Source organism: Pan paniscus, chromosome 9 (assembly GCF_029289425.2).
Source record: "Pan paniscus chromosome 9, NHGRI_mPanPan1-v2.0_pri, whole genome shotgun sequence".
NCBI lineage: Eukaryota > Metazoa > Chordata > Mammalia > Primates > Hominidae > Pan > Pan paniscus.
The window spans coordinates 3,825,647-3,850,649 of NC_073258.2; the positions used below are offsets into that span (position 1 = coordinate 3,825,647).

Here is a 25,003-nt window from a genome sequence, read left to right on the forward strand (position 1 = left end):
TGTGCAGGGGTGTGTGTGTGTGTGTATGTCTGTGCAGGGGTGTGCATATGTGTCTGCCTATGCAGGGATGTATGTGTGTCTGCCTGTACAGGGGTGTGTGTGTATGTGTCTGCCTGTGTCTGCCTGTGCAAGGGTGTGTGTACACACATCTGTGTGTGCCGTCGGACCCTGGAGGCATGGGCCTGGCTTTCCTCAGGGCCTGCATTTCCCTCTCTGTTTCTCTGCTCCGCCCCAGCCATCCCCTTCACCCCTTGCAGCCTGGAGCTGGGGGAGTCAGGGAGAGGCTGGGGCTGCAGACGGGGCAGCTGGCATCCTCATGCTCCCGTGCCCGCCTCTTCTCCCTGTGCTCAGTCGTGCTGCTTGGGCCGTGGGAGTGGAGCTCCTTCGCACAGGTGTTAGTCATCTGTGTTTCCTTAGCGATTTACCTGTCCTTGGCTCATTTAAAACAGTTGGGAGTGTTGGTGGTTTTGTAACGAACTGGTCAGAGCACCTTCCGTGAGAAGGGCCTTTTCCCCCAGTTCACCGGGGCTCCCCTGCTCAGGGTGTGCCGGGGGCTTTGAGTCACTTCTGTGTCTCCTTGGAGGCTGCGTGGCGTCCGCGGAAGTTGGCGTCTGTGCCGTGTGGTTCTGTTTATGGGTGTTGTAGAGAAGGCGCCGTCCAGAGACAGAGCCGCTGCTGAGGTGGGTGGGGGGTGTATGAAGGGCACAAGGACGCTTTGGGGGTGTCAGGTATGTCGGCCCTCAGGTCATGGTTTCACACGCGTGTGCTTTAAATGCGTGCTGGCTGTCACGTGTCAGTCGTGCCTCCACAGAGCTTCAGGAACCACCGAGATGGGGAGCCTGCCGGAGACACAGGTTTTCTGAGTGCACCAGCGGCTCCAAAAGCAGAGGGAAGAGCCCTGCGTGCAGGTGGGGCGCTCATGGCGTTGGCCTCGCAGAGCGGTGACGGACGCAGAGTCCGTGTTTGGGGGGGTTTGTGACGTCGGCCTCGCAGAGCGGTGACGGACGCAGAGTCCATGTTTGGGGGGGTTTGTGACGTCAGCCTCGCAGAGCGGTGACGGACGCAGAGTCCGTGTTTGGGGGGGTTTGTGATGTCGGCCTCGCAGAGCGGTGACGGATGCAGAGTCCCTGTTTGGGGGGGTTTGTGACGTCGGCCTCGCAGAGCGGTGATGGTCGCAGAGTCTGTGTTTTGGGGGGTTTGTGACCTCGGCCTCGCAGAGCGGTGACAGTTGCAGAGTCCGTGTTTGGGGGGGTTTGTGACGTCGGCCTTGCAGAGCGGTGACGGTCGCAGAGTCCGTGTTTGGGGGCGCCGTGAAAGCACCCAGCATAGTCATGCTGCTGTGTGCGATGGGTGCTGGGCCCGCAGACCTCGGTGCTTCAAAGGCCTCACTGCTGAGCACGAGACGCCGCTTTTGTTGTCGTCAGGCTCTCTGGTCCCCAGGAGTGGACTCGGGGGCTCCGAGTGCAGGGCTCACACTGTGTCTCTGAGGGCTGGTCCCCCACCCAGGCACACCTGTGGCCCTGAGTCAGCACTGCCTGACGCCCACCCTCAGGAGCCCCCGCCTGCCTAGGGTGGGGCCATGGGGGAGGCTGGTCCTCCATTCTCAGGGGCTGGGGGACACCCCTTCTGGTTGAGAAGGCCACAGGTGGGCCCCCCCACCGCCCTCGGCAGGCACAGCAGGGCACCACCCAGACCACTGTGGCCTGAGGAGGAGCTTCAGCAGCCACTTGGTAGGAGGGCCTTCGACGGCCCTTTTGTGCAGAAGGTGGGTGTTCCCCGGTCTCAGAGGCCAGGGCCCTTGCTGGCTGGGGTGGGGGTTCCAGCCCAGGGCCCCGCTGAGGGGGGCAGGAGCAGGGGCGGAGAGAACAGCCATGCGTCTGCCTTTTCTGCTCCCATCACCATGGCAACAGATGGAGATTTGGCAGGAAGGAGGAGGGGGCGGGCTTTGGAGGAGGCAGCCCAGGTTTGGAGACCAGCTGGGGATCCTCAGGGGCCTAGGGTGGGGGCTCCAGCCTCAGGCTGGCTAGTTCCTCCTTCCTGGTCACTGAGCCAACCTTGCTGAGGGGAGAGCGGGCTCTGAGCTTCCTTCCTCACAGCCTTGCTCCTGGGCCAGATCAGCAGGAAAGCAGCCAGTGCCCCGCCACGGCCTGCCCGGGTGGGGTCCCGAAGCTGGGGCTGGAACAGGGGGCACAGTTCTGCCCCATATGGCCCTAGTTTGGGGAGGGAGCCTGGTAGGGCACCAGCCTCACCCCATGAGCCCTGAGGGCCACCCCAGCCAATGGGCACGTCCCCGCCGGCCCTGCACCTGCCCTTTCTCCCTCTGCTCCCCAAGAGAGCCCAGGTCTGGCCCAGCGGTGGGCAGGGGAGGGGCCGCACATCACAGAGTGCCAGCTGGCCACACTCCTGGCCCACAGCTGCTCCAGCCGCACCTCCACCTTCCTCAAGGCCAGACCTGGCTCTGCCTGCAGCCCAGCCCAGCAGGTGCGTGCCACGCTCCCTGGCTGGCCAGGGCCCCTCGAGGGAGGAGTGTGTTCATGTGTGAGGGATGCAGCCCCCACAGCAGGGACAGGGGACCTCGCCAGCACCTGGTGGGCTGCACCTGCTGGGAGGGCCAGCTGTGCAGGTTCCTACGCTGGCGCTGCCTGCCCCTATGTGGAAAGGCTCCTGCCCACTGGCCCGGCCTGGCATCCGGGCCCTCGTCTTGCCCTCCCCAAAAGAGCTCTGCCCCCTGTGCTGCCCCGTCCTGTGGGGAACGTGGCCTTGGTCACCAGCCTTAACAGCAGCCCTGTGGTGGGTGGAGTCTCAGCTGCGCCGCCCCGTCCTGCGGTGGGTGGAGTCTCAGCTGCGCCGCCCCGTCCTGCAGTGGGTGGAGTCTCAGCTGCGCCGCCCCGTCCTGTGGTGGGTGGAGTCTCAGCTGCGCTGCCGCGTCTTGCGGTGGGTGGAGTCTCAGCTGCCCTGCCCCGTCCTGCGGTGGGTGGAGTCTCAGCTGCGCTGCCCCGTCCTGCGGTGGGTGGAGTCTCAGCTGCGCTGCCGCGTCCTGTGGTGGGTGGAGTCTGAGCTGCGCTGCCCCGTCCTGTGGTGGGTGGAGTCTGAGCTGCGCTGCCCCGTCCTGTGGTGGGTGGAGTCTCAGCTGCGCTGCCCTGTCCTGTGGTGGGTGGAGTCTCAGCTGTGCTGCCCCGTCCTGTGATTGGTGAAATCTGAGCTGTGCTGCTCTGTCCTCTCTGGTCGGTGAAGTCTGAGCTGTTTGGTAGGCGGGGCCGAGGGAGCAGGCGCCCTCAGAAAATGCGAGACAGGGTCGGGTTGCAGGGAGGGCGTCCAGTGGTGGGAGGGGCCCAGCAGAGCTGGGGTGTCTGTGGGAAAACCTTTACTGAGCCAGGGACAGTGGCTGGGGGGTCAGATAAGGCAGCCCCAGCCCAGAGGGGATCCTCCTGCCTGCTGGGAGTGGGCAACGGTGCCCTGGCTGCACAGATCAACCCAGGCCCGTTGGATCACTAGCCCTGGCCGCACACAGCAACCCCGTGTCCCAGGCCCGTCGGGTCTCTGCCCTGGCCGCACACAGCAACCCCGCGTCCCAGGCAACCCTGCGTCCCAGGCCCGTCGGGTCTCTGGCCCAGGGCACAGTAGTGGCAGTCACTCGCATGGGACGGGACCGCCCATGGCCTCCCACCGTGCACGCCCTTTCTGACTGCTGTAGGCCTGAGGGGTGGATGGGCGGGGCTCACTGCAGGCGCTGCCCCCAGCACCCCAGGCCCTGGCCTCCTTCTTCCCATGTTAGGAGCCTGCGTTCAGAACCTGCATTCCTGGGGAGGATGGGGCTGGGCAGGGACTGGGGTGGGTCTCTCCCCATCTCATGGCACCAGCTCAGACCTAAGCCAGGATCTCTGATTGGAGCCAGCCAGATGTCTAGCTGCCATGAGCTCCCCTGGGGGCTTCTGCCTCCCAGACGGCCCCTGGGGACGGCCCCTCGGGACACCCCCTCAGGTGTGGTGTGCGCTGACCCCACTGTCCACTGGGGTCAGCCCAGGAGACCCTCCCTCTGGCCCACCCCTCCCACCCCTGCAGCCCCTTGCAGGGGCCACGGGGAGACTCACAGAGGCAGTGCCCCAGGACCATGGTAGGAGACTCATCCTTCTTGGAGGCCAGGGGCTTCTGCAGGGCCTGAGCTGTCTCTGTCCAGCCCCGAGGGCCCTGGCAGTGGTATCTCTGCAGGTGGAGGGGCCCTGTGCCCAGGCTGTGCCCTGACCTTCTGCCCTGGGAGCCCTACAGCCCACATGGGCCCTGGCATCCAGCTCCCCAGTAGAACTTCCCCAAGCCAGGAAGGAAGTGGTCATGGGCGTCTGGGGTCTGTGTTCCTGGAGCTGAGCCATGTGGCCTGGGCTCCCTGCAGTGCCCACCACCCACTGACCCTGACAACACAGGTCCATGGCGGGGCCTGGGCAGAACGGGGGAACCAAAAGGAGGGGCCTGAGCTGAGCCTGGGGTGGTGGGGCCTGGCACCCCCACTCCATCAGCCCCTCCTGCCATCTCTGGGGGCATCAGTGGCCCCAGAGCCAAGGAGCAGCCCCAGGGGCTGGAGCTCAGGTGAGGTCGGGTGGGTAAGGGGCTGCTGCTGCACAGTGGTGGGCAGCCACAGCGCCTGGCTCTGCCTTCCGCCCCGAGGAAAATGGGCTGCCTCCCACACTGGACACACAGCGCCAGCCACTTCCTCACACGCTTTACTGTAGCCAGACTTGGAAATAGTCATGTGATCCCCAGGGATATATAACTGCGTTTTCTCCATCTGTGCTTAGTTTAAAAACAATTGTTCATTAATTTAAAAGGAAGAGTTTACCTTCAAACATAAAGATATTCAAATTAAAGATACTCAAATTTTTCTGTATGAACTAAGATTTGTGCTGGTCAAAAATACCACACCCCAAAGTTGCCATTGTTCCGTTGTTTAAAATTCTATGTGCAAATAGAATCTCCAGAGGCTGGGCAGGAGGAGGACGGCCTGGGAGTGTCCAGGCTGCTTCTCCGCCTGGAAAGCTGTCTCCATGCCCCTGTGGCAGTTTGAGGCTGGGGATGCCACTGCCCCACAGTGTGCTCCGGGGATCTCAGGGCGCTAGGAACTTCCCTCTGTAGAGAGTTCGCATCACTGGGATCCCAGGATGAACTTATGTGTGGAATGCGGTGTTCATTAGAAGCTAAGGAGCCTCAGAGTATGCTAAGGTGCAGTTTCAAAGGCAGCAATTGTTTGGAACTTAGGCCAAGGAAGATTTGTGTTTTGGAAATGGCATGTATTTTATCACTGACATTGTTTAGTGTAGGGTGACAAAAAGTAGACTGAATTTTTTTAATTAAAATGAAATTCACATAATATAAAATTAACCATACAATTCAGGGACGGTTAGCGCATTCACGGTGCTACGCGGCCACCACTGTCTAGTTCCAGAATGTTCCACCCCAAGGGACCCTGCGCCACACGTTCTCTTGCCCCTCCTCCATCCGTGGGAGCATGGCCTGCCTTCCATTTCTGGACGTGTCACAGACACTGGTCCCATGCTGTGCGTCTGTCTGCGTCTGGCTTCCTTCACACAGCAGAATGTACTCAGGGCCATCCCTGTTGTCATCCCTGTTGGGGTTTCCTTCCTTTTGAGGCTGAACGCACTTACCTGTGTGGACAGACCACATTGTTCGCCTATCATCTGCCGTGGACATGTGGCTGCTTCCACCTTGTGTCTCTCAGGAGTGGCGTGCTGTGGACGTGTGTGTGAGTACCCATGTGGGTCCCTGAGCTCAGTTCCTGGGAGCATAGACCTCAGAGTGGTAATTCTGTCTTTACCTTTTTTTTTTTTTTGAGATGGAGTCTCGCTCTGTTGCCCAGGATGGAGTGCAGTGGCGTGATCTCGGCTCACTGCAAGCTCCGCCTCCAGGGTTCACGCCATTCTCTTGCCTCAGCCTCCTGAGTAGCTGGGACTACAGGCGCCCACCACCACGCCTGGCTAATTTTTTGTATTTTTAGTAGAGAGGGGGTTTCACCGTGTTAGCCAGGATGGTCTTGATCTCCTGACCTCATGATCCGCCCGTCTGGGCCTCCCAAAGTGCTGGGATTACAGGCATGAGCCACTGCGCCTGGCCCTGTCTTTACCTTTTTAAAAAAATTAGTTCATTTATTTTTCTGAGACAGGGTCTCACTCTGTTGTCCAGCTGGAGTGCAGCGATTTGATTCTGGCTCACTGCAGCCTTGGCCTCCCAACATGCGAAGATTACAGGCTTGAGCCACTGCACCTGGCTTGTGTTTAACTTTGAGGAGCTGCCAGACTTTCTCATTGGACCCAGTTTTAGTCAGCCTCATTTGGGTTTTTTAAGGCCCCACAGAAAAGGCAGCCCTGGTCCCTGCTGGATAGCTGGCACCCCTGCCTGCCCGGGGCCTGCTCTGCCCCCTTGGGTCCCTCACTTTCCTTCATAGAATTCACTGGCTTGGAGGAACCCGTTACCTGCTCACTGCCCACACGGTGGTCCCAGCAGAGGACTTGGAGCGGCTGCCCCTTCTGTTGCACGGGCTCCACCACGGCCTCCTCGGCCACTGTCCCCTGGGAGGGCAGCTGTGGTAAAGGCCGGAGCTCCCAGCTTTGGGCAGGTGAGTGCCCCTGGCAGTTCTTTTCTGTGATGTAGGTTTTTCAGACTGGGAAAAGTTGAGAGTTTCAAAGTCCATTGCCAGTGGGAACTGGAACCAGGCAAGCTGAACCAAGTTCATTAGTGCTCTTGGCAACCTCAGGGCTCACCTGGTGCACGGGGACCTTTGCAATGGCCAGGGCCTGGGGCCACCCGAGCTAGGGCAAGGGGAGGGGGAGGGATGTGTTTATAAAATTTCTGTTTTAATTTCAAGTACAATAATGTTGGTGGATAGAAACACACAAACCACAGCACTTTGATTTTGTCAGTAACTCTTAAGAGTACGGAGGGTCCTGAGGCTGGGGGGTCTCGTGGGCACAGAGTATGATGCCTGTGAGGACGTCCTTCCAGCCACACAGCCCGTGGACTGCAGCATTGAGTGTTCTATTTCCTGGGTGTCACGTCCGCAAAATCCGCTGTTTTGCAGGGTCAGTCTTCGAGAGATGCTCTTGTAAGAACAGGTTTTTAGGCTCATGTGCCCCCTTCCCAGTGCCCGTCACCTCTCCCTGAGGCTGTGGCCTGGGCTCACCTCCCTCGGACCGAAGGGCTTCCCACACGTCTGTGTCCAACACGTTCTCCCGGCTTTCATTTAACTACCGGCGGCTGTATTTAGCCTCAGTTTTGGAGGATACTTTTGCTGAATGTAGAATTCTGGGTTTCCTTTGAGTGCTTAGCAGGTGCTACACCATGGTCCTCTGCTGGTGAGAGGCAGCCACCACTGAGGCCCCGGGTATGATGTGTGTCTCTGGCTGCTTTTGAGGTTTTCTTTTTATCCTTCAGTTTTGTGTGTTTCGCAGTGACCCGCCTTGGTGTGTTCCTCCAGGTGTCTGTCCTGCTTGAGGTTCAGTGAGCCCCGTGGATCCACGGGCTGATGTATTTAGTACATTTGGGGAAATTCTTCATTGTTCTCTCTTAAAATGTGGCCTCTTCAGCCAGGCGTGGTGGCTCATGCCCGTAATCCCAACACTTTGGGAGGTCAAGGAGGGCGGATCACGAGGTCAGGCGTTCGAGACCAGCCTGGCCAACATGGTGAAACCCCATCTCTACTAAAAATACAAAAATTAGCCAGGTGTAGTGGCAGGCACCTGTAATCCCAGCCACTCGGGAGGCTGAGGCAGGAGAATTGCTTGAGCCTGGGAGGTGGAGTTTGCGGTGAGCTGAGATTGCACCACTGCACTCCACACTGGGGGATAAAGCGAGACTCCATCTCAGAAAAAAATAAAAATAAAATGCGCCCTTTTCCCTATTTGCTCTTTCCTGTATTGAGGGACTCTGGGAACAAGTGCCTTAGAGTATGAGGGGGCTCCATAGGCACCTGACATGCTGTGAGGTCTCCACCTCCCTCTTTTGCTTTGGTGCTTGTCAGGATAGTTTCTGCTGGCTGGTCATCGAGGTCACTGTTCTTCTATTGTACCCACGCTGCTATTCAGCCAATCCACTGAATTAATTTCGTTCATCTTTTTCTCCAATGAAATATATATATGTGTGATATTATCCTTTTCTGAAAATTCTAGCATTTAGATCACCTGTGTCCTGCTTCTGTTGGCTGTTTCTTCTCTTGAGAGTGGGTCACACTGTGTCCTGCTTCTGTTGGCTGTTTCTTCTCTTGAGAGTGTGTCACACTGTGTCCTGCTTCTGTTGGCTGTTTCTTCTCTTGAGAGTGGGTCACCTGTGTCCTGCTTCTGTTGGCTGTTTCTTCTCTTGAGAGTGGGTCACACTGTGTCCTGCTTCTGTTGGCTGTTTCTTCTCTTGAGAGTGGGTCACCTGTGTCCTGCTTCTGTTGGCTGTTTCTTCTCTTGAGAGTGGGTCACACTGTGTCCTGCTTCTGTTGGCTGTTTCTTCTCTTGAGAGTGGGTCACACTGTGTCCTGCTTCTGTTGGCTGTTTCTTCTCTTGAGAGTGGGTTACCTGTGTCCTGCTTCTGTTGGCTGTTTCTTCTCTTGAGAGTGGGTCACCTGTGTCGTGCTTCTGTTGGCTGTTTCTTCTCTTGAGAGTGGGTCACACTGTGTCCTGCTTCTGTTGGCTGTTTCTTCTCTTGCGAGTGGGTTACCTGTGTCCTGCTTCTGTTGGCTGTTTCTTCTCTTGAGAGTGGGTCACCTGTGTCCTGCTTCTGTTGGCTGTTTCTTCTCTTGAGAGTGAGTCACCTGTGTCCTGCTTCTGTTGGCTGTTTCTTCTCTTGAGAGTGGGTCACACTGTGTCGTGCTTCTGTTGGCTGTTTCTTCTCTTGAGAGTGGGTCACACTGTGTCCTGCTTCTGTTGGCTGTTTCTTCTCTTGAGAGTGGGTCACCTGTGTCGTGCTTCTGTTGGCTGTTTCTTCTCTTGCGAGTGGGTCACCTGTGTCCTGCTTCTGTTGGCTGTTTCTTCTCTTGAGAGTGTGTCACACTGTGTCCTGCTTCTGTTGGCTGTTTCTTCTCTTGAGAGTGGGTCACACTGTGTCCTGCTTCTGTTGGCAGTTTCTTCTCTTGAGAGTGGTTCTCCTGTGTCCTGCTTCTGTTGGCTGTTTCTTCTCTTGAGAGTGGGTCACCTGTGTCGTGCTTCTGTTGGCTGTTTCTTCTCTTGAGAGTGGGTCACACTGTGTCCTGCTTCTGTTGGCTGTTTCTTCTCTTGCGAGTGGGTCACCTGTGTCCTGCTTCTGTTGGCTGTTTCTTCTCTTGAGAGTGGGTCACACTGTGTCCTGCTTCTGTTGGCTGTTTCTTCTCTTGAGAGTGGGTCACACTGTGTCCTGCTTCTGTTGGCTGTTTCTTCTCTTGAGAGTGGGTCACACTGTGTCCTGCTTCTGTTGGCTGTTTCTTCTCTTGAGAGTGGGTCACACTGTGTCCTGCTTCTGTTGGCTGTTTCTTCTCTTGCGAGTGGGTCACCTGTGTCCTGCTTCTGTTGGCTGTTTCTTCTCTTGAGAGTGGGTCACACTGTGTCGTGCTTCTGTTGGCTGTTTCTTCTCTTGAGAGTGGGTCACACTGTGTCCTGCTTCTGTTGGCTGTTTCTTCTCTTGCGAGTGGGTCACCTGTGTCCTGCTTCTGTTGGCTGTTTCTTCTCTTGAGAGTGGGTCACACTGTGTCCTGCTTCTGTTGGCTGTTTCTTCTCTTGAGAGTGGGTTACCTGTGTCCTGCTTCTGTTGGCTGTTTCTTCTCTTCGGAGGGGGACCCATTTCCCCACCTCTTTGCATACGCTGTAATGTTTCGTTGGATACTGCATGTTGTTTATTTAGAGCAGCAGTTCAGACTGAAGTAGGAGCTGTCATCCTGGAGGGGCTCCCTGCCTGTGTTGGGCATGTGGGGGGCTGCTCAGCCAGATCCAAACAGGACTTCAGCTGGACTGGGACTGGGGGTCCCTCCAGCAAATTTCTGTTCAGCTCTAACACATATCCAAGGGACTGAACCCTTGGGTGGGGAAGTTTTTTCTTTTTTTTTCTGTAGTGCCATAAGTGCCTGTGACTAATAGAAGCTCAGTGAATACCTGATTGATTAATTGATTGATCGGTTGATTGATTGAATGCAGCAAGTGTCTGGGAGCTCCCGGTTACAGGTGTGTGTCAGGCATGAGTCTGGGCACCGGGGTGGGCCTTTGCTCAGCTGTGTTTGTGGGCTCTGCAGGTGCATGTCAGGTGTGAGTCTGGGCACTGGCGGGGGGGGGCCTTTGCTCAGCTGTGTTTGTGGGCTCTGCAGGTGCATGTCAGGTGTGAGTCTGGGCACTGGGGGGCCTTCGCTCAGCTGTGTTTGTGGGCCCTGGGACGTGATTCCCTCTTGGGTGGTGTTTCCAGCCGCTGGCTGCCCGGGCAGCTCCAAATACTGAGCTGTCAGGTCGGTGGTCTCTCTATGTCTTTCTGTTATCTTGTTCTGCTTTGCTGGGAATTTTCTCATTTTTTCAGTCCTTATTTAAATAGTTTCTTATTCTAGCAGTTATTATTTTTCATGTCTTAGAGCTTTTTTTTGTTTCTTAGTCGTTTTTGTAGACCTTGTTTATAGATGCAGCCACTCACTAAATCCTAGCACACTGGTGCAGTCAACAGAATTTTTGAAATTCTCATTTCTGGCCAGAGTGGCTCACGCCTGTAATCCCAGCACTTTGGGGGGCCATGGCGGGTGCCTCACTTGAGGTCCGTGGTTTGAGACCAGCCTGGCCAACATGGTGAAACCCCGTCTCTACTAAAAATACAAAAATTAGCTGTGTGTGGTGGTGGCATGCGCCTGTAATCCCAGCTGCTCAGGAGGCTGAGGTGGGAGAATCACTTGAACCTGGGAGGCAGAGATTGCAGTAAGCCGAGATGGCGCCCCTGCACTCCAGTCTGGGCGACAGAGTCAGATTCCATCTCGAAAAAAACAGAAACAAGAATGTTTGAAATCCTGATTTCCTGAGGACTGGTGCTCCCGATTCTGCTCCAGGCTCCGCGCCTCCTCCCACACCCGGGCACGTGGTCGTTCGTCTCCAAGGAAGCCTGGTTGAGTGCGGAGCCTCCTCTTTCTTGGATAAGAGGGAATGTTGTCTTGTGTGAGTCTCTGGAAGGCGGGGCCTCTGCCCGGAGGCTCAGTGTCTGTGCATGCATGCAAGTGTGCGTGCGTGCATGTGTGCGTGTGTGCATGTGTGATGGCCTAATGGGCAGGAAGTGGGGTGGCCTTGTTAGGATGAGACAGATTTTGCCACAGGGCCGGCCCCCGCTCTGCTGGGTGTGACCCCAACTACTCTTCTTGTTGGCCCAGAGAGGGGAGAGGCTGGCCAGGGCTGCCCCAACCTGTGCACACCCTTGGCAGATGCTCCAGGGTGTCTGCAGCCCCACCTGAGGCCTGCCCTGCACTCTGGCTAACAGACGTTTTCAGTTTTCCAGGTCCCCTGGAGACAGGCAGGCCCAGGCCCACCCCCTGCCTCCTCTGCCTGTCTGCCTCTAGAAGGTTCTTGAATGTTTAGAGGGTCCCCCGTCACGGCCAGGCTCCCTTTTGTTTAATTCAGGAAGGTTTGACAGGTGAGTGTGAGGTCCGCCAGCCTGGGCCTGGGCCCCTCCATGCAGGCCCTGCCTGGACCCCCTGTGACTCCCCCAAGTCCTATCTCCACCCACTTGGTCCCCAGCTCCAGCCTCTTCCTCCACTGCCTGGGCTGTCCCCTCGGGATACACCTCCTCCCTGCAGCCTCCTCCCTGGCTGTCACCCTCTTTGTGGCCTGCCTGGGGGACTCCTCCGGTTACTCCTGTCCTCAGCTCTAGGTGGGGGCTGGCAGTCCTGGGGGCTCAGCCTCCATGTGGCATCCAGCAGGTGCCCGGCAACTCCCTGTTTTTCCACCTGACCTTAAGAGCCTGGCTTGAGCCTCTCATGGGGAGGGGCCTATGCCCCCCAGGGCCCCCTCGGCCCCCTGGCTGGGTGCTGGCAAGTAGGTCTCAACCCTGGAGCCTGACTGGGGCCTCCCACCGACATCTTTCATTTGGGTGCAGAGCAGAGAGGGGCTTTGGGATGCTCAGAGTGATACCCTCAGATCTTTAGGATTCAGATCTTTGGGCTGCCTGTGGGCTCCTGGCTTGGCTGACCCTGGGCCTCCTCCTGGTACAGTCCCAGGCTGTGCTTTGGATCCCAGGCTGCGCTTCGGAGGGGAGGGACAGTGTGGGGGCTCTCATTTAATCTTCACCCCCCAGGACGGGGTGTCAGGAGACCCCTGAGGCCAGGCACGTCTGGGGTCACACCCAGGAGGGAGGCAGGCGTCTGCAGTCTGGCCCTGGCTCAGGCCCACCCTTGCCCATCTCCAGCTGCAGAGATGCCTGCCTCTGCTTGGAAGGGACCTGGATCCTGGAACAGCCTAGGGCTGGGAAGCTGCTTCCTCCTCCACAATCTGGTCCCGAGTGGGAGCTGCATCCCACCTTTGTTTGGGTGCTGGGTTAGGAGGCGGGAGCCAGGCAGAGGCAGCGGAGCGGCTGCAGTGCGTGTGAAATGCTTCAGGGTGGCACGAATTTAACTAGAGAGGTTCTTTTCCAACGTGAGCAGTTGTCTCCCAAGAGATGCGCCGCCCCTTCCCTCTGCACCTGGCACTGGTGGGCGGGCGGTGGAGGCCGTGGGATCTATTGATGTTCTGAGCGTGTGCTGAGGGCCTCGCTCCTTCCTGCCCCCTGCCCCAGCTCCTGTGTCGGGGCTGTTACCGTGGGTGTGCAGGGTGGGGGTGCATAGAGCCTGGGTGCCCCCAGACTGAGGAGGCCGAAGGGTCAGGGAGCAAGGGCCTGGGTGCTAATGAAGGAACAAGGCTTCAATGTCTGTGGCAACTTCAGAGGCCCCTCTCGGGGCAGGTGGGAGGACCCCCAGCCTGGGGAGCAAACCTGCCGGCCCAGCACCGGGGTCTCTGCTGGAGATGTGAGCACGGCGGCCTGACCAGGGCCCGGGAGAGGAGGGGGCAGGTGGGGGTGGGGTCGGGGCAGGCTGGGGGTGTCACTCGGCCTGCAGGGGGTCTAGCCTGAGGTTGGGGTGCCCCATGGGGGGAGGGTGGCGCCTGTGCCTGGGCCGCATCATCGGGTGTATTCGAGGCGGGGTCAGAGCCAACTGTGTGTCGGGTGAGAGCCCAGCCCAGCCCCAGCTGTGGGCCCCCCATGAGCCCCTCACGGGAGCATGCAGGTGAATGATCAGGGGTGAGCCAAGTAGATTGGGGGCGGGGGCTGGCCAGGCCTCATCGCAGCTCACAGCCCCCAGCCCCCTCCTGAGCTGTTTGGTACCCTGTGTGTGCAGAGTCCCAGGTGGGGCCTGCCCTCCTCCAGCCGCTCCTCCACCCTGTCTGCCGTGTGCCACCCATGGGGTGCTCTGGGGAGGGGTGGGGGTCCCTGTATTGCTGGGGAAGGTGTGCTGACCACAAGGGGAGCAGCTTATGGGGCCGAGGCTGGCTCAGGATGCCGGAGGCTCTGTGGTGAGCCCTGGCGAGTGAGGAGCTGTGGGGACGGTGCAGAGGGGCCTGTGCACCTCCTGAGTTTGCAGTTGCTACGGTGTCCACACCCCCAGGATGCATGGCTGACAGTCCCCACTGGGTGGCCTTGACAAAGGTGTCGCCAGGGCAGGGCCTCTGAGGAGCTGAAGACCTGCTTCCAAGGACACTCCTCCCTGACAGTCCTGTCCATGGTGCTGGAAGAGCTCTGGCGACCCCACAGGCAGGCAGGCCTGACCGTCCAAGGCTCGGCTGCCTGTGGGGAACTGGACACACTCCCTCCAGAGTCTCAGTTTTGCCAGCTGTTTGCCCAGCGCCATGTCCACTCCCCAAGCCAGGACCGAGGGGGTGACGGAGATGAAGCTTGTGCTGGCCCCAGCTGGGGGCCGCTGCCCACCCAGCAAGCCCCACAGCCAGTCCCAACCTGGTGATGTGGTGTCCGGAGGATGGACCTCGAGGTCTCTCAGACCTGGGTTTCTGAGCTCCTCAGGTGTCTGTGTCCCCTCCTGGGAAAGGGAACAGAGCTTTGCAAAGATCAAGGGGAGGGCAATGCAGCTTGGGAGCCTTAGCTCAGCCAGAGAGCAGCCCGGAGGGTTAATGTCCAGGTACCTCCAGGGCCCATGCACCCAGGACCTCCCCAAGAGCTGTGCCTCCATGTACCTCAGGGCCTCCCCCAGAGCGGTGCCTCGTGGGGGATGCGGTGCCTCGTGGGGGACATGGTGCCTTGTGGGGTACGTGGTGGAGACGGTGGGGTCGTGGCCGTCCAGGCTTCAGAAACGGCAGAACCAGGGACCCTCCCCACTGTCCTGTCCTTAGCGTCTTGAGGCTAGGGGTGAGTTCGAGACCTCGTAAATACTTCAGTGCAGAGCCTTCAGTTAGGAGCCGAGGCCTCTGGCCGGGTTCAGGCACGTGGAGAGTGTGTGTGGGGAGAAGTTCTGAGACTGTGGGAGGGGTAGGGGTGTGCTGTGGCCACAGTGGTCCTGGAATTCGAGGTGCCTTAGGAGATTCATGATGAAGGATGCTGCCCACGGACAGTCGTGTGAGCAGAGGACGGCACTCGTGAGCTCCCTGGGGTTCCTTAGACCCGGTCACCGAACAGCAGAGACGTGCTCTTTCACATTCTGGAGGCGGGAAGTCCAAGGTCCAGGGTGGGCTGGCTCTTCCAAGGCCTCAAGGAAGCCCTGCCCCAAGCCTCCCCCGCTGGGTGTTCCGGGTGCCCGAGGCCTCCCCCGCTGGGCGTTCCGGGTGCCTCAGGCCTCCCCCGCTGGGTGTTCCCTGTGCCCCAGGCCTCCCTCGCTGGGCGTTCCCAGTGACCCAGGCCTCCCCCACTGAGCGTTCCCGGTGCCCCTGGGCCTGCAGAAGCGCTCCCCCACCCCCATCTTGCTTTCACCCTCACGTGGCGGCCCCCATCCCACCCCGTGTGTCCCCAGCCACACTTTCCTCGGCCTTTCTCTGATAGGAAGGCTGGTAGTTGGGTTTAGCGTCCACCCCAAATCCGGGGCTATGTTATATTGAGATCCATAACTTAGAAACCTCTGCAGAGACTGTTTTTCCAAGTCGGGTCACATTCATGCGCCCCGGGCACTGGGACACACATCTTTTGGGGGTCACCATTCCACCCCCGCATCCTCCAGCTGTGATGTGGGGCCATGGTGGACCCCTCGGCACCCCTGTGGCCTCCGGAACTGCTCCGTGAGCCCCGGGGAGCCCCACCATTCCCCTGGAGTGACAGTGGGTCCTGCTGGCCGGGCGGAGGGAAGTCTCTGCTGGGTGTCCACCTGCGAGGCCCTCACCCCCTACTGCCTCATGTGGGGGGTGCCCCAGCACTGGGTGGGTCTGAGTGTGGGGGCAAAAGGAAGAAGGACAGGGAGAGCCAGGTGGGGACAAGGTGTCCTGCAGAGGTGGCCCCCACCTGCCCTCAGAATCCCTCCAGGCAGACAGTGGGGGCTGTGTGGCCAGTGTGGGAGTTGGGGATAGGTGAGGGACCCCCTTCACTGGGGTGGGGCCAAGCGGCAGGAACTCCCCCAACATCTAAAGGAGAAGGGTCCAGGACCCTTCGCCAGGACCTGGGCTGCTTTGTGCCCCGGCAGGACGGGACAGCCACACACCTTCTGCCCTGCCCTCCATCTGCATCCAGCCAACAGGCCATTCCTCCCGTGCTTCACCCTCCATCCTGGCCTGGGAGGCCCAGGCTCAGGACCCGTTGGGACTGTTTGGACAGAGGGAGTCGGGGGGGCCAGGCAGGGCCCTGTGGAGCCTGCTGGGGGCTCTGGACCTGGGCCTCTGCCAGGTGGGCTCCCTGGGACCTGCTGGCGGGGGGGCGGGATGCAGGGGCGGAGCAGGACCCCCTGGCCTTCATGCTTCCCCTTCCTGGGGCTCACACACAGCACCTCGTGGGCCCAGAGTGCTGGCGGGAGGGGTGTTCTCCCCGCCTCCATGGGCAAAGAATCTGGGGCCCTTGTCAGAGACCGTGGGGTCAGTGGGATTGGCGCCCAGGCCCTGCTGCGATGCCACGTGTTTCCCACTCAGCGAGGCTGTTCCTGCCAGGCGTGGGGACTCGGACCCCGGTCCTGAGTGCTGCCCCGGGGCCTGTGATGGGAAGCCTGACGTCTGCATCGTCCTGCGCTGCGTGGCCGGTCGGTCCCGGCGCTCTCAGCACTTGGAGTCTCAGCTCCTCGGGTCATCAGTCCAAGCCACTCAGCAAGTGGCTTCGGCTTAAGGCCTCTCAGGTGGCTCTGGTGAAGGCGTCACTCAGGGCTGCCTGATCTGCAGGCTGGGCTGGAGGGGCTGCTTCCTGGGGGGTCCCGCAGGCTGTGTGGGGGCCTCGGGTCCTCAGCACGTGGACGCCCTGCAGGGCACTGCTGCCAGACATGCCCACTGAGCTCCCCAGAGTCCAGGAGGAAGCTGTGGTGTCCTTGTGGTCTGTGGATGAAGCCCGCTTGGTCCCAGAGGTGCGGGTTGGTGACAGCGACGGGGCAGGTTGTCACCTGTCCTGGTCTCTGGGAGCCGCCTCAGTGGGGTGGAGGCAGGGCAGGCCTGTCCAATGACCCCACCCCCTCAGGACGTTTCCTCCATGCAGCCTGGGCCAGGGGCCGCGGGAGGCTCTTCACCTACAGGGGACGCATCCAGCACCGAGGTCGGCAGCCCATCCCGAGCCCCCCACACCCCCGCTCGTCTCCCACTCTGTGTCCTCTCCACTGGCCTTGGGGTAGATGAGCTGCCCCCGTCCTTTCTTTGGGAACCCACCCCCTTCTGGGCGAGGGTGGGTAGCAGGCACCCGACAGGGTCCCCAGGTGGCACTCCAGGCTGTGGCACTAGATGTGCGCTGTGGAGATGGGAAGAGGCGTGGGGCAGGGGAGGGCGTGGGGGGAACGCTGAGCTTCCTGGGTACACCTGCCCCGGGGCCAGTGCCTCAGGCCTCTGGAGAGCGGATTTGCGGCCTCATGGCTGGGGAGGGCTGAGGTTCTGCTGTCCGGTGTGGTGCCACGGTGAGCACACCTCACCTGTCCAGCCTTCCCCCTAAACCCAGTGCTCTGGACGGTGGGCTGGCCCCTGGCTCCTAGCCTGTGCGCGCCCATTCGGGAAAGCAAACACCAGCACACACCGGTCCCTGTGGGGCCTTGGGTGCTCTGGGCACCCAGCTGCATGGGACGGGCAGGGCCACGTGGCCATCAGGGCCTGGATGGGGGCCTGGCACACAGCGGGCACTGGGGATGTGTGTGGGGCATGCTCTGGGGATGTGTGTGGGGCGTGCTCTGCTGGCGACTGGGCTTGGGCCTGTGGGGTGTAAATACCTGAGACGGCCCCTCCAGGGGAAAGAAGAGGCTTGAACTGTCACTTTAATCCTTTCAGACTCCGCAGGAGACAGGACACGCCGGGGAGGACGCATGTAGCCCTCGGGGGGTGCCCAGTCCTGGCAAATCTCGGTCTCGAGCCTGGGTCTGTCCCCGCAAATCTAGGGTGTGCAGGGAAGGCCCTGGGGTGCTGGGAACTCGCAGAGGCCCTGGGCGAAGGCGCCGCGTGTCTTCTCTGTGTGACTCCTGCCTGGCCCTGGGTGAAGGTGCCCCGTGTCTTTTCTGTGTGACTCTCACCTGTGAGGTGTCCTCCCTCCAGGAGGTGGTTGCTGGCAACGGGGGTGGGGGCAACAGATGGGCCAGCAGCCACGTGGTGGGGAGCAGAGAGGACCTGGGGGTGCAGACACAGGATGTGGCGGGGCTGCTGGGGAGGAGCTCAGGATCCCTCAGCCAAATGCAGGTGGGGAGGGCACCAGAGTGGCCAGCAGCAGGCAAGTCTATGAAACGGGACCACTCCGCCTTGTGGGAAGCCTCCTGGGTCTGCATGCGGGAGATGGGGGGCGGCACCCCAGGCTGTCCCCATACCTGCTGCGCAACTTTAGTCTGGTGCGTGCCGGGGCGGTGAGGGGGCTGCGTGGGGTCCTTCCCCAGTGCCAACACTGCCACCTGCCCCAGGGCCCCCTACCCAAACTAAAAAGCAGCCCGTCCAGCCCTAGGCTGGCTTGGCTCCTGGACCTGCAGCCCCCCATCCCCTCTCTCCCCACAGCCCCACTGGCTTCCTGGGGGCAGGGCGCTGCCGGCAGAGCTGCAGAACTGAGCCCTCACTGCCCCTCCAGAAAGTGCCAGCCCTCCTGGCACAACCCTGCCTGCCAGTCCTCCTGGGTAGCTGAGTGCAGGGGCAGGGGCTGTCCTGCTGCCCCGCCCGGCCCAGGCAGGAGAAGGCCCCTCACTTCTTGGCCAGCCTGGGACTTGAGTCAAGGCCTGCTCTCAGATACCACGTGCAGGGTAGTCCTGGGGCTCCCTTTGACTCTCCTGGCCGGCTCAGGAGCACCTGGGGGCACCCGTGTTAATGTGCTAGTCTGCTCCCTGAGGCCCAGCATCCTCGTGGCATACCCGTGGCTTCCCTGGGATGCCCTGGGGCTCCACATGCCCAGGCCCTTCCCTGTGGGGGGCGCAGGGAGACCCAGCACTCTTGGGCACCCGCCGGCACACGCTCCCACAGAAATGGGGCCTGGCGTGAGCTGCTGTGCACCGCCTGCCCCCTCAGGGCCCTGGGCAGTGATCTGTGGCACTGCGTGCCTTCCCTCTCGACAGCCAAGCCTGTGTTTGTGTAAAGACAGCAATTAGAGATGGACTCTCAATTGGAAAATAAGCCACAGTGAGTTGCAGGGGGAGATGATGAAGGGTGGCCCTGGGCTTCCCCGCTCCAGCTTCCTGTCCCCCATCCTCCAGGCTACAGCCCAGTCAGGAGGGCCTCTCACAGCACACTCCCCACTCCCTGCCTCCAGAAAGTGGCAAAACTGCTCATAACCCAAACATTCTGCTCAGAGAAACTCGGAGCTGAGGGATACCAAGACGCAGAGGCCTGCACTGCTGCCTAGGACCCCAGGGAAGCTTTACCTAGGAGGGACGCCTCTATGCTGGGCTCTGAGGAGTGTGTAGGAGTCTTCAGAGTACAGTAATGGGGAAAGGACTTTCTAGGCATAGGGGCAGCAAGTGAAAGAAGATGGAGGCAGGAGGAGTGACCAGAGCTCCAGGATGCAGCTGGGGACGGCTCTCCTACATCCCAGCCTGCTGCGTCGTGGCTGCCTTTACCTGAGCCACTGCGAGGCTCCTGAGCATAGGCAGGAGGCTCTTGGTGGCTGTGGCTCCTCTGTGACTCTGTTGCTATCTGAGAGGCCACCTGCAGCCCCCAGACTCCAGCCTCAAGGACGTGGGCAGGCTCTATGGATGCGGCAGGCCCACCCCCAGTGGCTCCATCCCCTCCGTAACCTCCTCTGGGAAGGTGGGTGCTTGCCAGGAATGCCTTCTTCCATGTGGTCCGCTGTCCTCACAGCCCTTCTGAGCCACATGTGCTGGCAGGGGATGGAACCACTGTTTCCTCATCTGTGAAATAGGGGTGAAGGGGCCCCATTCAAAGCAGCGCCTGGAGCAAGGCCAGTGCTCCGAGACTTGGCTGTCCTGATTTGTGCTGGGCCCAGCAGTGTCCTTTCAATAAAGTTGGCCCAGGTGGTTGTCAGGCTCCCTCCCATTTTCAGTCCCCACTTTCTTTCCTTTTCTGGAGGCAGGATTGTGCTCTCCACACCTTTTGGCTCCTGTCATTCAAGGATGTGTGTGCACACTGGGAGTGTGCATGTTTGTACGTATGTGTGCATGATGGTATGTGCACGAGTGTGTGTGCACTGCGGGTGTGTGTGCATGTGCACTGGGGTGTATGTATGCAATCGTGTGTACATGCATGGGTGTGTGTACAGGCATGCGTACTGTGTGCATGGGTGTGTGCACACGGGTTACTGGGGGTGTGCACTGGGTGCTTGTGTGCACTGGAGGTGTGTACTGGGTGCGTGTGCATGGGTGTGTGCCCTTGGCGTGTGGGCGTGTGCACTGGGTGTGTCCTGGGTGTGTGTGCATGGGTGTGTGTACACGGGTGTGTCCTGGGTGCATGCACATGTGTACACAGGTGTGTGTGCATGGGTGTGTGTCCTGGGTGCGTGCGTGTGTGCACTCGGTGTGTGGGTGTGTGCACTGGGTGTGTGTGCACGTGTGCATGGGTGTGTGTGCACGGGTGTGTGTCCTGGGTGCATGCACGTGTGCATGGGTGTGTGTGCATGTGTGTGGGCGTGTGCCCATGGGTGTGTGTGCATGGGTGTGTCCTGGATGCATGTGCACAGGTGTGTGTGCACTCGTGTGGGTGTGTGCACTGGGCGTGTGTCCTGGGTGTGTGTGCGTGTGTGCACGGGTGTGTGTCCTGGGTGCGTGTGCACTTGGTGTGTGGGTGTGTGCACATGGGTGTGTGTGCACTGAGTGTAGGCACGGGTGTGTACTGGTGTGTGTGTGCACGCATAGAGGTATGCACACACCTAGGGGTGTACACAGGTGTATGTCTGTGCATGTGGCCACACGTGCTGTCCCTGCCCAGGGCCCTGCTGCTCTGTAACCAGCATCCTGCTGTGCTCAGCAGTGAGCGTCTTCTGCGGTCTGATCAGGTTTTGCCACTGTTTAACAGCTGCCCCGTGCCCTTGGTGGCTGTGCCCTAATGACTTCCCTCCTGTTTGGGACCATCTTTTGTGAAAATGCAGAGCCACCAGGGCTTCGTCACCTACCCTGGGAATGCTGTCCCGGTGCCCTTGGGGGCTTTGACCACAGCCTCCCTCCTGCTTCACCCCTGCACCCTCATGATGCCCTGGGGCAGGGTGTGGGCCCTTCATCCTTTGGGGTCTCCTGAGGGTGCCTCATGCTGGGCATTTCTGGGTCATTTCCTCCTTCCTTTGGGAGCCTCTGTCCTGGCCTCTGGCTGCATCCTCCCAGGAGTTTGTCCTGAGGGTTTTTAGGAGCTCGATGCCCTTCGGACCAGAGGCTTTTGTCACGGACCACGCCTTAGCCTTGCAGCCAGGTTTGGGGGACATTGAGCTCTTGCTCCTTTCCGTGTGTGGGGCTGAGTCCTTCCTGCAGGGACCCCTGCCCCGGGATGCAGGCCAGCCTCGTGCCTGGGGAGGGATGCGCTGTGGGCGCCTCCAGCCGCCCTGGATTATGGATGAAGGGCTCTAGGCCCTCCTGAGTGCTTCTCCGGCTGAGCAAATCACAAGCCTTGTGCTGGATCAAAGGCCTTCAGGGAGAAGCAGCTCTTCCTCCATGAGCACACCCTGCCGAGGCCACCCCCCACCCCTGGCACTGGGCTCCCCTCTGTGCCCAGCCTGTGTCACTGCCCGGCCTGCAGCTCCCCCTGCCTCTGGAGAAGCCCGCTTCTTCGGCAAGGTCTTGGGTCCCCCACCCGGCCTGGGCTCACCCAGATCCAGGCGTGACGCCACACAAATGAAACTGACGGAAAGGGCAAAATAAAGCTAAAAGCCGATGGGGCCGGGGGAATGGAGGCTTGACACGTGAGACAAATAAAGGATTAATTTCCCAAAAAAATCAAAGGGCTCTTGCAAATTGGTAAGAAAATGCACACATGTGTGTGCACCAGGATAAAAATGAGAACAGGAAAGGAGCCCAGAGCACACCCACACGGTCAGTAAACACCGGTGACGTCCCGCGGGTCAACAGGGCGAGGCCGAGTCTGGGTGAAATTTGAGCACAGCGCGTGCACGGAAGGATGGCGGCCACTAAAGCCCAGTGGGAATGCCAGCCAGGATCTGGGTGTCTGGGCGCACCTAGGAGTGGGGTCCCCTGTGATAACCTGGGCCGGCTCTGTGTGTCTGGGGGCACCTAGGAGTGGGGTCCTCTGTGATAATATGGGCGGGCTCTGCGTGTCTGGGGGCACCTAGGAGTGGGGTCCCCTGTGATAACCTGGGCCGGCTCTGGGTGTCTGGGCGCACCTAGGAGTGGGGTTCCCTGTGATAACCTGGGCCGGCTCTGGGTGTCTGGGGGCACCCAGGAGTGGGGTCCCCTGTGATAACCTGGGCCGGCTCTGGGTGTCTGGGGGCACCCAGGAGTGGGGTCCCCTGTGATAACCTGGGCCGGCTCTGGGTGTCTGGGGGCACCTAGGAGTGGGGTCCCCTGTGATAACCTGGGCTGGCTCTGGGTGTCTGGGGGCACCTAGGAGTGGGGTCCCCTGTGATAACCTGGGCCGGCTCTGGGTGTCTGGGTGCACCTAGGAGTGGGGTCCCCTGTGATAACCTGATCCCCCCATGGTTCCAACATGCCCCAACATGGAATGGCCCATGAGTGCGCCTGAGGACCTTTGATGGTAGAAGAGGGCCTGGGTTGTGGGCTCCTGGGGGCATCTCCAGTGTCAAGGCCACAGCTCAGGCCAGGTGGGGCTCAGGGGTGTGGCTGGGCTGTCCTGGGCAGGGGCAAGTATCTGGCTGTGAAAAAAGTGGGGAGAGGAGAAAGGGAGGGTGGGCCGAGGCGCGGAGGGGGACCGGGACCGTGTGCCCAGCCAAGGCACATTCCCAGAGCACCCTGCCTGCCTTTTAGGTGGGTCTGGGAAGGAAGGGGCTGCCGGGCCGCGGAGGTCTAGGGCAGTGCTGCCTGGGGAGCTACCTGGGGCCCGTCCTGGTGTCCTGGGGTGAACACAGGGCCGGGGCTCAGGTGCAGAGCATCTCGGCAGAGGAGGGGTGCCGGTGGGGGTCTCGGCGGAGGAGGGGTGCCGGTGGGGGTCTCGGCGGAGGAGGGGTGCCGGTGGGGGTCTCGGCGGAGGAGGGGTGCCGGTGGGGGTCTCGGCGGAGGAGGGGTGCCGGTGGGGGTCTCGGCGGAGGAGGGGTGCCGGTGGGGGTCTCGGCGGAGGGGTGCCGGTGGGGGTCTCGGCGGAGGGCGGCGGCTGAGGTATCTCTGCAGAAGGCTGCAGGTGGGGGTCTCGGCAGGGTGTGCGGGGGACAGCCTTCTTGGGCCAGGCAGGCACCTCGAGGGCACCCTGGCTCCCAGCTGAGGGTGGCTGAAGGCTGAAGGGAGGGGATTTGGGTGCCTTGGGATGGGGAGAGGGCAAGGGGGGCCACAGAGACCTGAGAAGCCCAAAGGGCCGGTGTGGAGGGAAGACACAGCTTTGTAGGGGCAGCATGACGCCAGCACTGAGCTGTTCTGGACAGCGACCCAGGCGGGCAGGGGCCTCCGGCCCTGGAGCGGGTGGGACCCCTGCTGTCCAGGACGTGGGAGGAGGCCCCCAACCTGCACTGTCCGGCTGGGTGCTCGCTGCAGGCACCCTGGGCGGGTCTGAGCGCGGCTGCTTCTCTCCCGCAGGTCTGGTGAAGCTGGGGGTTCACTGCGTCACCTGCCAGAAGGTGGCCATCAAGATCGTCAACCGTGAGAAGCTCAGCGAGTCTGTGCTGATGAAGGTGGGTGGGGCTGGGGAGGGAGGCGGGGCCAGCGGTGGGGTGGGGCGGGGAATAGCACAGGGGTGGGAGCCAAGGTTGTGGGGACCTGCGGTGCTGAATGCGGGGTGGGGGGGGGCGGGTCCTGCAGGCTCCTGGGCCGCCACACCCCTGCTGGTCCCCTGGTAGGGCGCCTTTGCCCTTGCTCCTCCCCTCCAGCCCTGCCCACCTTTCTCCTGCCTCCAAGCAGAGTGGGCACCCCTGAGGGGACAGGCTGCAGCTGGGCAGTTCAGTTGCTGCAGGACCTGCTGTGCTAGCAGGCGGGGCTTCAGTGTTCCCAGCTAGAATGGAGAGGAGTTCCCTGCCTCAGAGCACCCCTCTCCTACCAGGGCACAGCTTGGCAGAGGGGAGCTGCACCTTCCTCCTCCACTGGGGCCTGGCCTCCGTCGGCTCCATCCGGTGGTGTCTGGTCACCATGGAGACCAGGCAGGCCCCCTGGGTGGAGGGTTTCTGGGCTGTGACCCACCTGTCAGTGGGGAGGGGGCGGCCCCGGCTGCTGGGAAGCCTGACCCTGGGTGTAGAGGAAGAGGCTGGGGCTCCCAGCTGCTCCGGGTCCCACCCACAGTGGGATCTGGGCTGGCAGTGTGCGACCCTCCCAGCACTGGGGCCAGTCGAGCCCCCTCCTCTCCCTTCCTCTCCATTCATTCCTTCGCATGCAGGGCTGCGGGTGGGGCAGGACACGGGGACGAGGCCAGTGGGAGTGGCCAAGAGAGGGGAGGCTTGTGGAAGGTGCTGAGGGTTGGGGACTGTGACATGTTGAGCACCCCCCAGCTGCTGGGGTGTGGAGGAATTAACCAGACTAAACTGGGGAGGCCTGGGGACCCTATGGGGAGGTGGGGGTGGTGTTAAGGGCTGCTGAGGGCTGCCTGGATGGGGCTGGCAGGGTCCCACCCTGCCTTGGAGGAGAAACAGAGGCCCTGGGAGTGATGGGGCCAGGACAGCGCCTGGCAGAGAGATCCAGTGCGGGGCGTAGCTGGGGAGAGTCCCATGCTGAATTTGGGAGGTGCCTGTGAGCCCCGACTAAAGGAGGGCCTGGGGATGCGGGAAAGGGGAGGTGTCCCTGTCACCTGCAGGCGCTGTGCACAGATGTCCGCCTGGGAGGGAAGGGCTTGGGGACAGGCTGGCCAACTCGCCAGGGCTGGGACCCTATCACAAGACTGGCCCTAGCTCCAAAGCCTGGTCCACACTGGCTCCTGAGGGCTGGGACCCCAGGCCATGGCCTCACTGGCCCCACCACTGACACGGCCACTTCTTTGTGCTGGGCGGAGCACCAGCTGCCCGTGGCCAGGCTTGCATGTCTGAGGGAGGGGGCCCTGCCCTTACCTCGGAGCAGGACTGGGTGTCCTGAGTCAGGTGCCCTCTGGGGTCACTTCTGCCCCTCCCTGGGGCCCTCCCCACTTGGGGGACAGTACCAGCTGGGAGCCTGTGGATGGGGGGCACGTGCCCTGCCCACGGCCTGCACACCTACTGTATGTCCCACACACAACAGGATGCCTGCCCCCACCTCATGCTAGTCCTGAGCCCACAGAGGCCTGTCCCGGCCCCTCCTCCTGTGAGGCCTCCACCGTGAGGAAGGGCGGAGCCCAGGCACAGCCTGCCTGGAAGGGCCCTGCATCCGACTGGCTGGGAGCCTGGGAGGCCTTGT

At 61.0% G+C, this 25,003-nt stretch overlaps 1 protein-coding gene across 19 annotated transcripts in view; it reads left to right on the forward strand.

Moving 5' to 3' along the window:
• Window positions 1-25,003, forward strand: part of BRSK2 (BR serine/threonine kinase 2) — a 70,535-nt gene that overhangs the window by 17,655 nt on the left and 27,877 nt on the right. For 9 of the 19 annotated variants that reach the window (XR_004664961.3, XR_004664963.4, XM_034931902.3 and 6 more), the window contains one exon: window positions 23,228-23,322. Coding sequence is in view for 12 of the 19 variants with exons in the window: in XM_034931902.3 (XP_034787793.1) it covers window positions 23,228-23,322 (95 nt within the window). In the remaining 7 variants the exon portion in view is untranslated. Of the gene's footprint in view, window positions 1-878; window positions 909-23,227; window positions 23,323-25,003 lie in introns of those variants that run through there. The other 10 variants (XR_004664958.4, XR_004664960.4, XR_004664959.4 and 7 more) reach the window with 5 other exon arrangements.